General features: G+C 32.5%; 1 protein-coding gene across 4 annotated transcripts in view; it reads left to right on the top strand.

Moving 5' to 3' along the window:
• Positions 1 to 15,266, top strand: part of ASCC3 (activating signal cointegrator 1 complex subunit 3) — a 439,851-nt gene that overhangs the window by 34,955 nt on the left and 389,630 nt on the right. For 3 of the 4 annotated variants that reach the window (XM_077162486.1, XM_077162490.1, XM_077162489.1), the window contains exon 4: positions 4,898 to 5,457. In XM_077162486.1, coding sequence (XP_077018601.1) covers positions 4,898 to 5,457 — 560 coding nt within the window. Of the gene's footprint in view, positions 1 to 4,897; positions 5,458 to 15,266 lie in introns of those variants that run through there. The other variant, XM_077162488.1, reaches the window with a different exon arrangement.

Genomic DNA, 15,266 nt, shown 5'->3' with positions numbered 1-15,266 from the left:
ACCTGAAGGTGGTAATTTTTATAAAGGTGTGGGAATAATTAATATTTAAGCAATTTTAATGTAAAAAACTTAGTGTTTACATTACCATATTGAACATTTCTTTACTACTGGAGTTGTTTTGATGCACAGTTTAAGAGTTATGCTCTAAAATCCATGCAGCTCATTACTTTAAGATATATGTCTTAAGAATTTTAAATTTATATTACATAAATTGAGTTCATTCCCTCAAAAACCGCATGGTAAATGTTTACCTCTATTATTTAATAACTTTGTTTTCATAATTTGGTGATTAGTTGAAAGATGGTATAATGCACAGAAAATAATCTGGCTCTTGTAGCCTCAGTATTTAACATCTGTTTCTGAGTTTTTCTCCTTGTAAACTGAAGAATATACTTGCAAGATTCTTATGACAATTTTAGATTCCACACCTTGTAATTATACATGTTCAAAATTTACATGAACAGGTACTAGAGATGAAAATAGAGAGGGAAACATGATGGGAACATGAGATAGTGCATATTTTAGTAGAGTCATTATTTTTGTCTTTTATTACATGTAAAGCTGTTATAGCTGTTAAAAATATTTTGCATATTTGTGAAAGAAGTAATTATTGCCAGATAAAGAAAATAGTTTAAGCAATCTCTATTCAAATATGAAATGTTTATACCACCTTGCCTGTCTTGCTGATATTTTTTTTCTTTCTTTTTTTTTTATTAACTAAAAAAAATTTAACTAACAAAACATTTAGAAATCATCCCATTCTACATATACAATCGGTAATTCTTAATATCACATAGTTGCATATTCATCATTTCTTAGTACATTTGCATCGATTTAGAAAAAGAAATAAAAAGACAACAGAAAAAGAAATAAAACGATAATAGAGAGAAAAAAAACAAAAAACTACCTCACATGCAGCTTCATTCAATGTTTTAACATAATTACATTACAATTAGGTAGTATTGTGCTGTCCATTTCTGAGTTTTTGTATCCAGTCCTGTTGCACAGTCTGTATCCCTTCTTGCTGATATTTTTAACAAATGGAATATACTTAAATTTATTAAAACATAGAGTTATAATATATTACAGTTGCAGATCAAGTATCAGGGTGAAATTAACATTTAAAATTGGATATAATATGAACCACAAACTAAATTCTGACTGCTTTGAACATTTAAATATTTATACATAAGCTTAAAAGATATATTTGTAAAATATTTTTTACTGAACAATGGGGATTTCACTATTCAAGGAACTCATTTGTTGACAACTTTCAGATTAAATATGTATTAATTAAGGATGGAAGCAGTCGAAAGTTTGTTATTCAATTATTGATTAAAATTTCTTATTCATCCTTTTTCAATAATTTCCTCAATTAGAAGTTACCATTTGCAATTTCATAGTTCTTAATATTTTACAATCTAAGAAAATATGGAAATAAATTGGTTGAGTGATTTAAGATTGTAGTCAACGTTCATAACTCATTTAAAAGTTGTGTTTTATAATCTTACAATAACAAATCACCACTTAAATATTTTTATATATTTAGGTTCTGTGTAAGGTTTAGTTTTTCAAAAGTTTGAAATGACTGGTATAATGAAAGAGTGCCAGCCAGCCAGCCAAATTGATTTCTAATCCTGGCTCTGCCACTTAACAGTATGGCAAGCTTTTTTCACTTTTTTTTTTTTGACATTTTCATAGTATTTTGGTAACTGTTTTGCATTCATTGTGAATTTCAAATACATCTCATTTGCTCTCACTGTAAACTGTGAAGTAGGCAGGACAAGTATTTATTATAAATAAAAATTATTCCAGCAACCTTCTACATGCATCCTTTGAACTTTGTGGTAATTGAGGTGCTAAGGTGTGTATGCCAGTTTTCTGTTTTAAAGTCTATCTTGTTCAGTATTTTATGAATAGAAAATTACATATCCAGGTAGTAATCTTTACGTTTTCTGAGACCATCCCCATTCCTCTGATATGTCCTGTTAATTTGCAGGATGGTTTGGCCATCTGATGAAGTTCATAGGTTTCCCTCCAAATTCCATTTTTATTGATTGGGGGTGGGGCCTGCCACAGCTTTTATACATTAGACTACTGATTGCATTCAGTCTTTTCAAACGTTTAAATACTTTAAAAGCAGTCAGTCACTATAAGAGCATATATTCTGATTTCTGACTTCATGGGTGAGATGACCAGCAAATTGAAGTGGCTTTTACATCCCTGGAGTTGTATTCTCCTTGGGGCATGCTGCCAGCAGCTAATCCATTCTGGCGGGCGATGTCATCACATGGTGATGGAACACTGGAATGCAGGTTTCATGTCAGGCAGCAGACACATGCATGTGTGTTGGGGGGATGGAGGAGTGACAAGAAGGAGGGTCAATGTGGGTGTTTTAGCATGCAGGAAAAGTTCCTTACTTTGAGAATGCAGTAATCTTTTCTCTTTATGTGACCAATTCTGTTTGCTGGTGCTTTTCAAAAATTTGTACATCCAGACCTGGAGTGGCGCAATGAATTGAGTTTTGAGAAGCACCTCTCTGTGGTGTGAGTGTGTATTATGAGCCCAACTAAAAATGTAGACTCAACAGAAGAGTTAGTAATTAGGTAAGGAGATTAACATTTATGAGGCACCACTACTCTACTAATTTAAATTTTTTAAAAATATTTGTATGTAATTTTTGAAATTTTGTAAACATAAGTCAATACTCATTAAAAATTTGATACTTCAGAAAAGTTTGTTTTAAATCCTTGAAAATGTTTCTGAGTCTGCGATTGTTTTCTCTTTCTTCAGAAACAGTCTCATACCTTATTTTTTCTCCCACAATATATTATAAATTTTATTTTACAGCAAAGTTATGTGGGTACATTCATTATATTTATTGAGTGCATTATATGATGTGCCATAATTTAACTCATGACCTAATGATGTATATTTAAGGCAATCCCATTTTCAGCAATTAAAACTATTCTCACATTTATTACTTTATTTTCTAAGCTTATTTTTTTTAATGAATTATAATTAAAAATACATCTACTTTCAAAGAATTTACAGGGACTCAATGTGATATAGTGGGAAGAACTTTGTTTAGGAGTTAGGAAGACTGGTTTGAGTCTTAGTCATTCACTTAATTGCTGTTTCATTTATCCCAGATCATTTAAACTCTATGCCTCTATTTTATCATCTATAACATGGAAGTAATGTTTTTGTTAGGACCAAGTGAGACAATTAAATATGAAATTCTTAGTAAATTGTTAAAAAAAATTCCAAAAAGTAATATGATAGTAACATCATTTCTATAAGACAGTACATGTTCACAGTTATAGTTTATAAGTATGAACCCAATTTTTAGTCAGATTTAGTTTCAGTTGTCTCAACCCTGTTGAATTATCTGTAGAATGGCATCAATCCCTGAGCTACCCTAAAGCTAAGTTCCAAGAATCATGTATAAACAGGATAGACAAAATGTACATAAATGCTATTGAATTAAATTAAAAACATTATTATATTTATAGCTTTTTGTCACCTATTTTCCAACCTACTAGAAGGATGATTCATATATCATTCTATATATGAAATCTATAAATTCTTTATTTAGATTTCTTACTTGAAATTGGGGTTAATAGACATTGTCAGATTGCTTATCATCACTCATATAAACTGTTAGTTTTCTACACACTCAGGCAGTATGGTGTCAGTGAGACCTGGGTTCAGTTTAATAAATCTTTTAAGCTTCCTATTTTTGGCAAGATACAGTGAGAAAATGCAACAGTGGACTCAATACTATACTTACTTTGAAAGAGACAGTTGAACTGGGTCCTGAAATCTGGATAGGATTTGAACAATCAGAGATACTGAAAAGGATAAATAAAGGCATGGAGATAGGCATAGAATAGGACAGGACCTAATTTTTAGTTGTTAAGAAATCCTTATTGGCCGGAGCAGGAAATATATAGGTGCCAGTAAGACCGGCAAAGAAAAGGTGGTGTCAGCTCTCAGAGTGCCTTGAAAACAAAGCATAGGAGGTTTGGTTTCATTCCTGGGCCATAGGAAGCCATTTGATATTTGTGAGTAATGATATAATTGGAGTTATGCTTTCTGGAGGAGCTAGTGTTAGTTACATTATTAACTTCTCCAGTATTACCTTAGATTAAATCACATTGATTTTTGGAAGCTCTTAAAGATTTAAATTCCTTTTTGTGGTCTAAGATTTGAGAATATTCTTTGATCCTGTAGCACAAATGCAACTTCTTTTCTTTCATTTGAGGCGGTTCTCTAATAAAGAAAAATTAGAAATAGATCCTTTATGTCCTCTTACTTTGGTAAAATTTTCCTTCTGGCTTGTTTTAAACAGCTCTTCTGTTTTTTACATTTTACAATATGAGTAATTTTAATTTGTGAAGTTTCTATTTAGATTCATCCTTGATGATGTTAAATGTTTTGTTTTTGTTTTTGTTTTGCATGGGCAAGCATGGAGAATTGAACCTGGGTCTCCAGCATGGCAGGCGGGAACTCTGCCTACTGAACCATGGTGGCCCGTCCAGTTTTAAATGTTTTAAACTTTTTTTTTTGTATCTTCCTGTTTGTCTTTACTGGTTTTAAATGTTTTAGCTGATGTTTCAAATTGGTTTTAGAAAGAGGAGGCAAAGATTTGTTATTAGGTAGTTTTTGCACATAAATATGGAATGATTATTGATAATGACTTATTTTCCTAATATAGTTCTTTGAGAACTGAGAATGGATTTAAAGGGATATTTTCTGGTCTTAAACTGGTTATCTTTATTAGCATGTTTTGTCTGTTGGAATTGCTCCAAGAAAATTTGTGGTTGTTTTTTGAAAATGATAACTTGAACCATAGTTTAATTGAGCTAATAATGTTTCTTTTGTCTTTGAATAGTTGGAGCAGATAATGGGAGAGAAGCAGTTGAAAGTGGGGCCGCATTTCTTTTCAAGACATTTCACTTAAAGGACTCTGTTGGTCACAAGGAAACAAAGGCTATCAGACAGATGTTTGGTCCCTTTCCATCATCATCTGCCACTGCAGCTTGTAATGCTATTAGTCGAATTACTTCTTATTTTAGTGAAGATGATCTTACTGCTTTTGTCCAGATGACAGATGAGGAAAATGGTGATAGAGTTTTATTTGGTAAAAACATAGCATTTTCATTTGACATGCATGATTTGGACCACGTCGATGAACTGCCAATAAATGGTGATGCCCAGAATATTATAAGCCTAGATTACAAGAAGTTTCTGAATGAACGTCTTCAGGAGCATTACACCCCAGAGCTCAAGCCTGTGGAAAAAACAAATGGTTCCTTTTTGTGGTGTGAAGTTGGGAAGTACTTAAATACAACTTTAAAAGGAATGGCTGAAGCACCAAGAATAGAAGATCTTTGCTGTACTTTATATGATATGCTCGCTTCTGTTAAAAGTGGTGATGAACTTCAGAATGAGGTACATTTGAAGATATTGAAGTTTTATATTAATGCGAACTATCTTAATGAAATAGCCTTTTTTTTTTTTTTAGCTTAGGTAATTAGCAAAGAAAAAGTACCCCTTTAATATTGTGCTACAGTAGTCAAATGTTTTTATATAGCAGGTATGTATGTGCTTTTCCTTTGGGTAGTTATAGGAAGACTGTGAGTGAAATGAATACTAGAGAAGTCAGGGCAGTAGTAAAGTTGTCCATACATTATAGTTGACAGAAACAGTCCTAGTTAAATCTGTTGTTCTGTCAAAATAGTAGTGCTCCTTCTACTCTCAAATGTGTATTGGTTTGAATGATAAATTAATGGCCACTTTAGTCATAACTATTAACGTTTATATATCATTTTCTTTCATGAAAAAATAGTAAACTAAAAAATTAAAAATGTATCTTATATGTGAATACATATGTTGTGACTTACTTATATAGAAATATTTATTTAATATAGAAACATTTTAAAGTAATACATGTGTTTGAAACAATAAGCCTTAAACAGCAGATTAATTTAGAAATAATTTGACTATTTGATATTTTTAGATCATTTGTTCAATTGAAAAATTGCTTCTTTATGTTTTTATACCATGTAAAGGTAGACACTATTTTAATTTGTTTCCATGCCACAATTTGATTTAGATTTTCAAAGTGATGAATGTTTATCTTAAGGGCTTTAGTTTTCCTCTCAGTATTCATGTTATATTCTTTTCCTAATACATGCTTAAAATAATGTCAGTCCAATTTTAGTACTGGATATATTTAATGAGTAACAAATTTGGTGGATAATACTTGATTAAGAAAGGTGACATACTGTTGTACAAAGGGCAGAGGATTTGAAATCAGAGTGTCATACTCTTGCCACTTACTGGTAATGTAACTTTATATAAGTAAATCTCCCAGAGGCTCAGTTGATTAAGCTACTCAAGGGGATACAAATACCAAGACTGTGGAATTGGTATAAGCATTAGATATTTGTATATAAATGGTAAGTAGCACACTCATAACATGGTACCTGTTATTCTTTTGGTGTTTTTGTTATTATTATTGGAATTAATAATTTTCCAATTACATGGAGTGTGAGGAGTGCAGGAACAAAAGTAATTTTCTCAGAGAGAAAGTAATATAGGGAATTGGTTAGTTATGTGTCAAAAGACTAAACAAATGTGAGAAATAGGTATTATGCTGCTTAACTTTACTTTAGAAGGTGGTATATTAATTCTGTGATCTGCTTTATTCATTTTGATGTTATACATTTGGTTTAATTTTTACCAGAGCTGGTGTACAATCTCCAACACTCTGAAAATAATAATATTGTTTTAAAAGTTATGATTTATAAAGAAAATTTTATTGATACTTCCTTATCATAATGTAACACTTAGGAATTTCCCTAAAAGTTTATGGTAAGCAGAAACTCAAAAACATCTAAATAATGGAAAATTTATTTTCTGAGTGAGCCATAAAAACTCTTATTTTGCTTTTCATGGTCTGGTTGGGAGTTTACATTTTTTAGTTCTTCACCACAGTTTTTAAGTATATAACTGAGCTTGATTATCGGAGGGAGAATGTTTCTTGTTCTTGAGATTTTTTGTAATCTGTTTCATTGCAAGATCAAACTGAATTTATATATACATACATCCATCATATATTTATTATATGCTTACTATGTTCTAAGTACTTTGATAGTAAAAAGTTTCAAAAAATATACAGGAATAAAAGAATGAAGAAGATAGCAACCTTATTCTCAGAGACATTGGGAAGCATTTCAACAAGTAACTGCATCCAAATGCCATAGGTATGATGATAACTATATACAAAGAAAATGGGTGAATAAAAAGGAGACACATCAGTTTCACTGGAGGGGTTAGTATGGTAGGAAAAGTGTTCATAGAGGAGTTAAGCAGTTCATAGAGGAGGTTAATCTTGAATAAAGTCTTGAATAGGATTAGATTTAACTTTATCAAGTGGACTAGAAAAGTAGGGAGCATATTTTAGGCATGAGAAAGGACGTGGCATATTTAGAGAAATGCAGTTCTTTACAAGAGTACAGGGGCAAAGGGAATATGGCAAGAGATTAAGATGGGCAGGTAGACAAGGGCCAGGTCACGTGAGGCCTAGTATACCTCCTTGTAAAGGTGTGTAATAAGCGACTATAAAATCTGTAGATATACAGTGGATCCTCACTATTTGTGGATCCTGGATTTGTGGATTAGCCTACTTGTTAAAATATATCCATAACCCCCAGATCAATACCCTCTGTACTTTTGTGTCATTTGTGAACGTTAGTAGAGCTGCAAAAAATTTGAGACGCCCAACATGTATATTCTCAACAGAGGTCAATGCTCTGTTTTCTTGTTTCGGCTCTCATACTATAATTAAATTTCCTTTTTGTGTATATTTAGTGCCACAGTTTTTGCATTTTTGTGCTTTTTGTTGGTGATGTCACTATTTAAAATTGCTTCCAAGCATTGTGCTGAGATGCTTTCTGGTGTTTCTAGGTGCAAGAAGGCTGATATGTTTTGTGCCTTTTGTGTTAAATAGACTTCTTCAGACACGAATTATATTAATATTGGCTGTGAGTTCAATGTTAATGAATTGACTATATATTAAATAAGGTTTCTTTAAATGGAAATACCCATCAACATTATGTGTTGATCATTTGATGAAAATGTCACCTGAGTTTTGTAGGAACCTAACTATATTTATCCTACTGGCAGTGGTTTAGTATATGCTAATTCAGTGCTCACAGTGAATTTATGGACTACAACCACCACGGATAATGAGTATCAACTGGACTCTGTATGGTCTTGTTCAGTGATTTTTCGACCAAGGGTTTAATGGGCAGTCTAATGTGTAAATGAATCACTTTCTGCCAATGGCTTGAGTGACAGAGTTTTAAGTGGCTCATGTGCTCAATGTTTTGGTTTTCCTCTCTGTATATGAGCATGAGTAATCATTATGAAAATATTTTGTTTTACAGTGTAAGTGATACATATTAGATCCATTTCTATGCAATTATATTATTTTGTTATAGCAAATTATCTGTGTAATTTTAGAATGATGTTTCAGTAGAAAAGTGTTGTTTGCATACCTTGGTCTTGACGATTGTTGTTTTCACTTTAGTGTATGCTGTATATCTTAGCTGTTGTTTGTTTGCTTCTAAATTCCTCACTTAAGCCTAGAAAGATGTTAAAAGGATAATCAGTTCATATGATAGCATAATTTCCATCCCTTTTTCAGCTTTTGCTGATTATGAAGTACGAATATTTAAACAACCATTCTGTATGCTCCAGGAATTTAGCAGAACCATGGGAGCATATTTTATACATATAACTTAAAAGAAACACACAAAAAGCTACTTTTATGCTAAAGCCATTTTTTTATTCTTCAACATAAGATTTCTTGACATAGTCATTAGTTAATTAAACTAATGTTGGAAGCATGAGATTAAAAAGTATGTGTATATGATGACATTTACTACAAAGTCTATGCAAGGGCGATTCCAATCTGAAATGTTTTGCTCATGATAATCCTAATGGCAATAGTAATAATAACGATGGCTGACATTTAAGTGTTTACCATATGACATAAGGCATTATATTAAGTGCTTTGTATATGTATTATTTCATTTAATCCTGACAGCAGTGCTTTGATTTAACAATGCCAAATTAAAGACCATTAGAAACAATGAATACTAGAAAGATTATCTCTGAGACATTTCCCCTTCACTCCCATATCTGATTAAGAATAAACACAATTACATACTGATACAGGAATAAGAAAGTCTTAACAGAATTTCACTTCTTACCATGTTGACCATATTTGATTTTTTTTTCCCAAACCTCAGATGATTAAAAAAAAGCTTTTCTCGATTTTGATACTTCTGCTTTGCTGGTGAATATAGGTATTTTATTGATTGGCAAACTGAGGTTTAGGGATGTTGGGAAATTTGCCCAAAATTATATATAGAAAGTGAATCTAGGATTCAAATTCAGAAAGTCTGACTGCAGTATGTACTTTCTTTGCCAAGAAGTAGATCCAACATAGATATGTTGGAGAATCTTTGGCATTTGCTCTCAACAGTTTCTTTATAAGCAGTGCCTTTCCCTTTTAGAGAGTACTGAATCCTAGCATAAGGGATTGACAGAAATAAAGGAAAGGGTAAAACCTTTAGACTTTGTTGAAGATGATTAAAAAAAAAATTTTTATTGCAGACAGCAAACAAACATACAAACATTCTTGACATACAAACATTCTGTACGTGGTATACAATTAGTAGCTCACAGTATCACCACATAGTTTTGTATTCATCACCATGATCATTTTTTTGAACATTTGCATCTCTCCCGCAAAAGAAATAAAAAAGAAAAAACTCATACGTACCATACTCCTAACCCCTCCCTCTCATTGACCACTAGTATTTCAATCTACTCAATTTATTTTAACCTTTGTTCCTCCTATTATTTATTTTTTTATCCATATTTTTTGCTCATCTGTCCATAGTGATTTCACAATCACGCGGTCACATTGCAAAACTATCTCATACAATCATCTTCAAGAAACATGGCTACTGGAACACAGCTCTGCATTTTCAGGTACTTCCCTCTAGCCACTCTAATACATTATAAACTAAAAAGAGGATATCTGTATAATGCGTAAGAATAACCTCCTGGATAGCCTCTCTACTCTGTTTGAAATCTCTCAGCCACTGACACTTTATTTTGTCTCATTTCTCTCTTCCCCTTTTGATTGGGAATCTCTTGATGCCGAGTCCCAGCTCATCCCAGAATTTCTGTCCTACGTTACCAGGAAGGTTTACACCCTCGGAGTCTTGTCCCACATAAAGGGGGTGGGCAGTGAGTTTACTTGCTGTATTCGCTTATTGAGAAAGAGGCTACATCTGAGCAACAAAAGAGGTTCTCTGGGAATGACTTTTTTATTTTTAATATTTTTATTGACAAAATAACGTACAAACACAGACGTTCTTAACATAGGAACATTCCATATTTAGTGTACAGTCAGTGATTCATAATATCATCACATAGTTGTATATTCATCACCATGATCATTTCTTAGAACAATCAGATTCAGATCACTCCAGAAAAAGAAAGAAAAAGAATAGAAGAAAAAACTCATAGATACCATATCCCTTACCCCTCCCTCTTGTTGACCACTAGTATTTTCATCTACCCAATATACTTTAGCCTTTCTTCCCCTTATTTTTGCCCCCTGTACCGCTTACCACTTCCTTTCATTGGAGTCACTAGTATTTCAATTTACTCAATTTATTTTAACATTTGTTCCTCCTATTATTTATTTTTTATCCATATTTTGTACTCATCTGTCCATACCATAGATAAAAGGAGCCTCAGACACAAGGTTTTCACAATCACACAGTCACATTGTGAAAGCTTTATCATTATACAATCATCTTCAAGAAGCATGGCTCCTGGAACACAGCTGTACAGTTTCAGGCACTTCCCTCTTGCCACTCTAATACACCTTAAACTAAAAAGAAGGTATCCATTTAATACATAAGAATAACCTCCAGGATAACTTCTCACCTCTGTTTGAAATCTCTCAGCCACTGATACTCTATTTTGCCTCATTTCTCTCTTCCTCCTTTGGGTAAAGAAGGTTTTCTCAATCCCTTGATGCTGAGTCCCACTCATTTTAGGATTTCTGTCTCACATTGCCAGGGAGGTGGAGGTGACTTTTTAATATTTCTGCATTGAATTAGTTACATTTAAAATACATCTATGATTTTCTGAGTGTTGAACTAATAAAACAGTCTGCTGCTTAGCTTTTCCCTATACTATCCTCTTTTCCTGCCCTACCTTGAACCTCTTAAATTACTGTCTCCTAAGGACTTTTCTTCTTTGGTCCTCTGAGTGTTCGTAATTTCTTTGCTGTGGTTGTAGTCATTATACCTAGGATTTGATAGAACTGCAGAATCATTAAGGTTCTTTATACTCTTGATACTTACATTTAAGAATATTTATTAAAATTAGTGTTTTTTAACTCTTAGAAGCAAATAAAACATAACCATTCCATTTCATTTTCATAATCAAGACTTGTCCATTATTGGTATAGACATCCTGTTGCTGCTATTCCATAGCTAGAACTGTAGCAGTATGTTTAGTCCCATTGGGATCAAATAGTTAATGGCTTTTCAACAGAAGCTTTTCCCCTAGAAAATAGTAGTACTTATAACAGTGAAACTACCATATTTAAGTGCCTGTTCTTTGTGGACCCAGAACAGGTTTGCCTCCCTGACATCACCTGTTTCCTCACACTCCTATAAAATAGGGTTGTACCCTTAGATGAAAATAAAATAAGACTGATGCTGAGTTGTTTCCTAAAGTCACAAAGCAAAATGGTATAAATTCTGAGGTTTTTTTCTTCGATGTGGGTCTACCATTCCTATAGTATGTCATCAGATTCTTTGAGGAAGTACCTTAACTGGCAATGCTGTTAATAGGAATTTCTTTTTACAGAGCAACTTTTATTATATCTGTTATATATGGGTGTATTTGAGTTGAAAGAGTATAGGTTTGGGAGTCAGAAAGGTTTTTATTTTAATTCAGATTCTGTCTCTGTTGCTTTCCTATTGTTGGCCATGGACAAATTACTAAATTCCTATGAACCTCAGTTCTCTAGTCTATAAAATATTTGCTTCATAATATTGGTGTGAGGATTTGTGAAATAATACACATGAAATACCTAGTACAATGTTTCACAAATTGTAGACTTTCAAATATTAGTTTCTTGCCTTCCACATTAATAAGCATCATATATTTGCACATAGCAAATTTTTATTAGAAGTATATATCTTGTAGATCAGTAAATAATTTTTTTTGTCTGTACCTTATTATATATGGATGTTTCAGGTAATGGTATGGGCTAGATCTTCGTTCAGAGAATTATTTTTATTACTATTTCCTCTGTTTTGATTCTTTATCTTTCACTATCCTAAAAAAAATCTTTTCAATTCAGTTTTTGAAGTGAGACCTGATTGTAATAGTCATTGGTGAAAGAGAAGGATTAATATAAAAATGCTTGAGAAATAAATGGAGTTTGATCTGAAGGCTGGCGTGTGGGAGATATATTGGAGTACATGTATTTCTTAATATTTTTCAATATTATATGTTGTTTGCAGAACTATTAATGTTTATGCAAATATTGATTGCCCTGTTGCATAGTCAGTTCTGAGAAAAAGTGAATTTTGAGTTTTATTCACACAATTATAATTTGCTTTGGTGCATATGGGACTCATTCTTTATGGCATTTGTAATTTGACATTTGCTGTTAGCATTAATTCTTGACTCTATGCAGATGGTGTATACTTGACCCATCCAGTTCATTTCTGTTCCTAACCCCTTTGCTGTTAGCATTAACTCTTGATTTTCTGCAGATGATGTTACTTGACTGATCCAGTTCATTTCTGTTCCTAATCCTGTTCCAGATATATGTCTAAATCCCAAGAAATGAGACTTATCTGATTAGGTTATCTTCTGAGGAAAGACTATTTTTCCTGTATTTGCGTCACAAATGATTCCAGCATCCTTTGAAATTTTGATGTAGAATAATTAACATGTTTTACTAGTGTGGTTCTGAAGTAAGTCTTTTGTTCTTAAGACTTCTTTTAAACTATTCCAAATTCCTGAGGATCTCAAAAAGCTTTTGTTTATATTGCTTAGCTCTATTGATATTTAGTCTATTAAAAATTAAATTTGAAAAATTAAAAATATTAAATGATTTATATCATTTAAAATAGCAGTACTAAATCCCTTACATTAATAGAAGTAACAGGGTTATGAAGGATTTGCTACATTTTTCAAAACCAAAAAATATATATTTTGAAGTGTGGCATTGCATTACATTTTTAAAATTGTATTTAATGTCTGGCTTAATAGAAAACAGCTAAATTCTTATATCTTCTGCATGCAGTATGTTGTGATAAAAACGTCATATAGTCTCTGCTAAATTCCACTCACTTTTTATATTCATGAGAGGATGAGGGTGAAAAAGACAAATAATATGTTAGTAGTATTATGAATATAATTTTTACCAGTTTTAGTTGCACATCATATAATCAATCCAACTTAAGTAAAAAATAAGTGATTCCTGGTATAATTATATAGACAGGACTTCGCCACCATATCTATATGAAGACATTTCCTTTTCTTCTGTAAAGAATCCCGTACCCCTCCCCCGTATCCTTCACATGTTGATATTTAGTTTTGGCTTAATGCCTTTGTTACATTCAGTAGAAACACATTACAGTCTTACTGTTGACTATAAACCCTAGCTTGCCTTGATTGCATTTTTTCCTGTATGCCATCCCATTTTCAATACCTTACAATGTTGACATTCATTTGTCCTCATGCAAAAACATTCTTATATTTGTACATCTAATCACCGTTGTCCACTCTAGCATTCCTAAGTTATACCATCTCAGTCTTTATCCTCTGTCTTTCCTTCTGATATTGTATGTACCCTCAGCCTTTCTCCCTGTATCATACTCATTCTGTGTCTCAGAGCTGCATAATATTCCATTGTATGTATACATCATAGCTTGTTTACCCACTCATCCATTGAAGGACATTTGGACTGTTTCTGTCTTCTTGGCAGTCGTAAATTATGCTGCTGTAAACTTTGGAGTGCAAATGTCCATTTATTTTTGCCTTCAGTTCCTTTGAATATATACCTGGTAATGGAATTGCTAAATCATATGACTATTCTGTAATTAGCTTCCTGAGGAACTACCAAAATGACTTCCAGAGCAGTTGTACAATTTTACATTCCCACCAGCAAGGCATAAGTGTGCCTCTTTCTCCACATCCTCTCTAGCACTTGTTTTTTATATACATGTATTTTTTGATAGTAGCCATTCTAGTGAGTATAAGATGATATCTCATTGTGGTTTTGCTTTACATTTCCCTAAAAGCCAGTGAAATTGAGCATCTTTTCGTATACCTTTTATCCATTTGTATATCCTCTTCTGAAAAGTGTCTACTTATGTCTTTTGCCCATTTTTTAGTTGGGCTGTTTGTCTTATTGTTGTTGAGATGTAAAATCTCCTTATATATTCTAGATATTACACACTTATCTGATACGTTGTTTCCAAATATCATCTCCCATTGCATAGGCCACCTTTTTACTTTCCTGACAAAGTTCTCTAATACACAAAAGTGTTTAATTTTGAAGACATCCCATTTATCTATTCCTTCTTTCATTGCTTGCACTTTAGGTATAAGATGTAGGAAGCCACCTCCTATCACAAGATTTGTAATATATTTCCCTATATTCTAAAGGTTTATGGTCTTAGCTCTAATGTTAGGTCTTCCATTCATTTTGAATTATTTTTTGAATAGGGTGTGAGATATGGATCCTTTCATTCTTTTGCATATAAATATCCAGTTCTCCAAACACCATTTATTGAAGAGACTCATCTGTCCCAGTTGGGTTGGCTTAACCTCCTTATCAGAAGATCAGTTGTTCATAGATGAAAGGGTTTATTTTTGAAAATTCAATTTGATTCCATTGATCACTATGTCTGTCTTTATGCCATTTCTATGCTGTTTGGACCACTGTAGCTTTGTAATATGCTTTAAAGTCAGGTAATGTGGGACCTCCTCTTCGTTTTTTCTTTCTCAAGAATTTAGCTGTTTTGCCCTTCCAAATAAATTTGGTTATTGGCTTTTCTATATCAGCCAAGTAAATTATTGGGATTTTAATTGGTATTGCATTGAATCTGTAATTCAATTAGGATAGAATTGACATC

This window comes from Tamandua tetradactyla, chromosome 5 (assembly GCF_023851605.1).
Source record: "Tamandua tetradactyla isolate mTamTet1 chromosome 5, mTamTet1.pri, whole genome shotgun sequence".
In the NCBI taxonomy this organism is placed as follows: Eukaryota; Metazoa; Chordata; class Mammalia; order Pilosa; family Myrmecophagidae; genus Tamandua; species Tamandua tetradactyla.
Note: the sequence above shows the minus strand (reverse complement) of the source record. Positions and strands in the feature narration are given on the sequence as shown.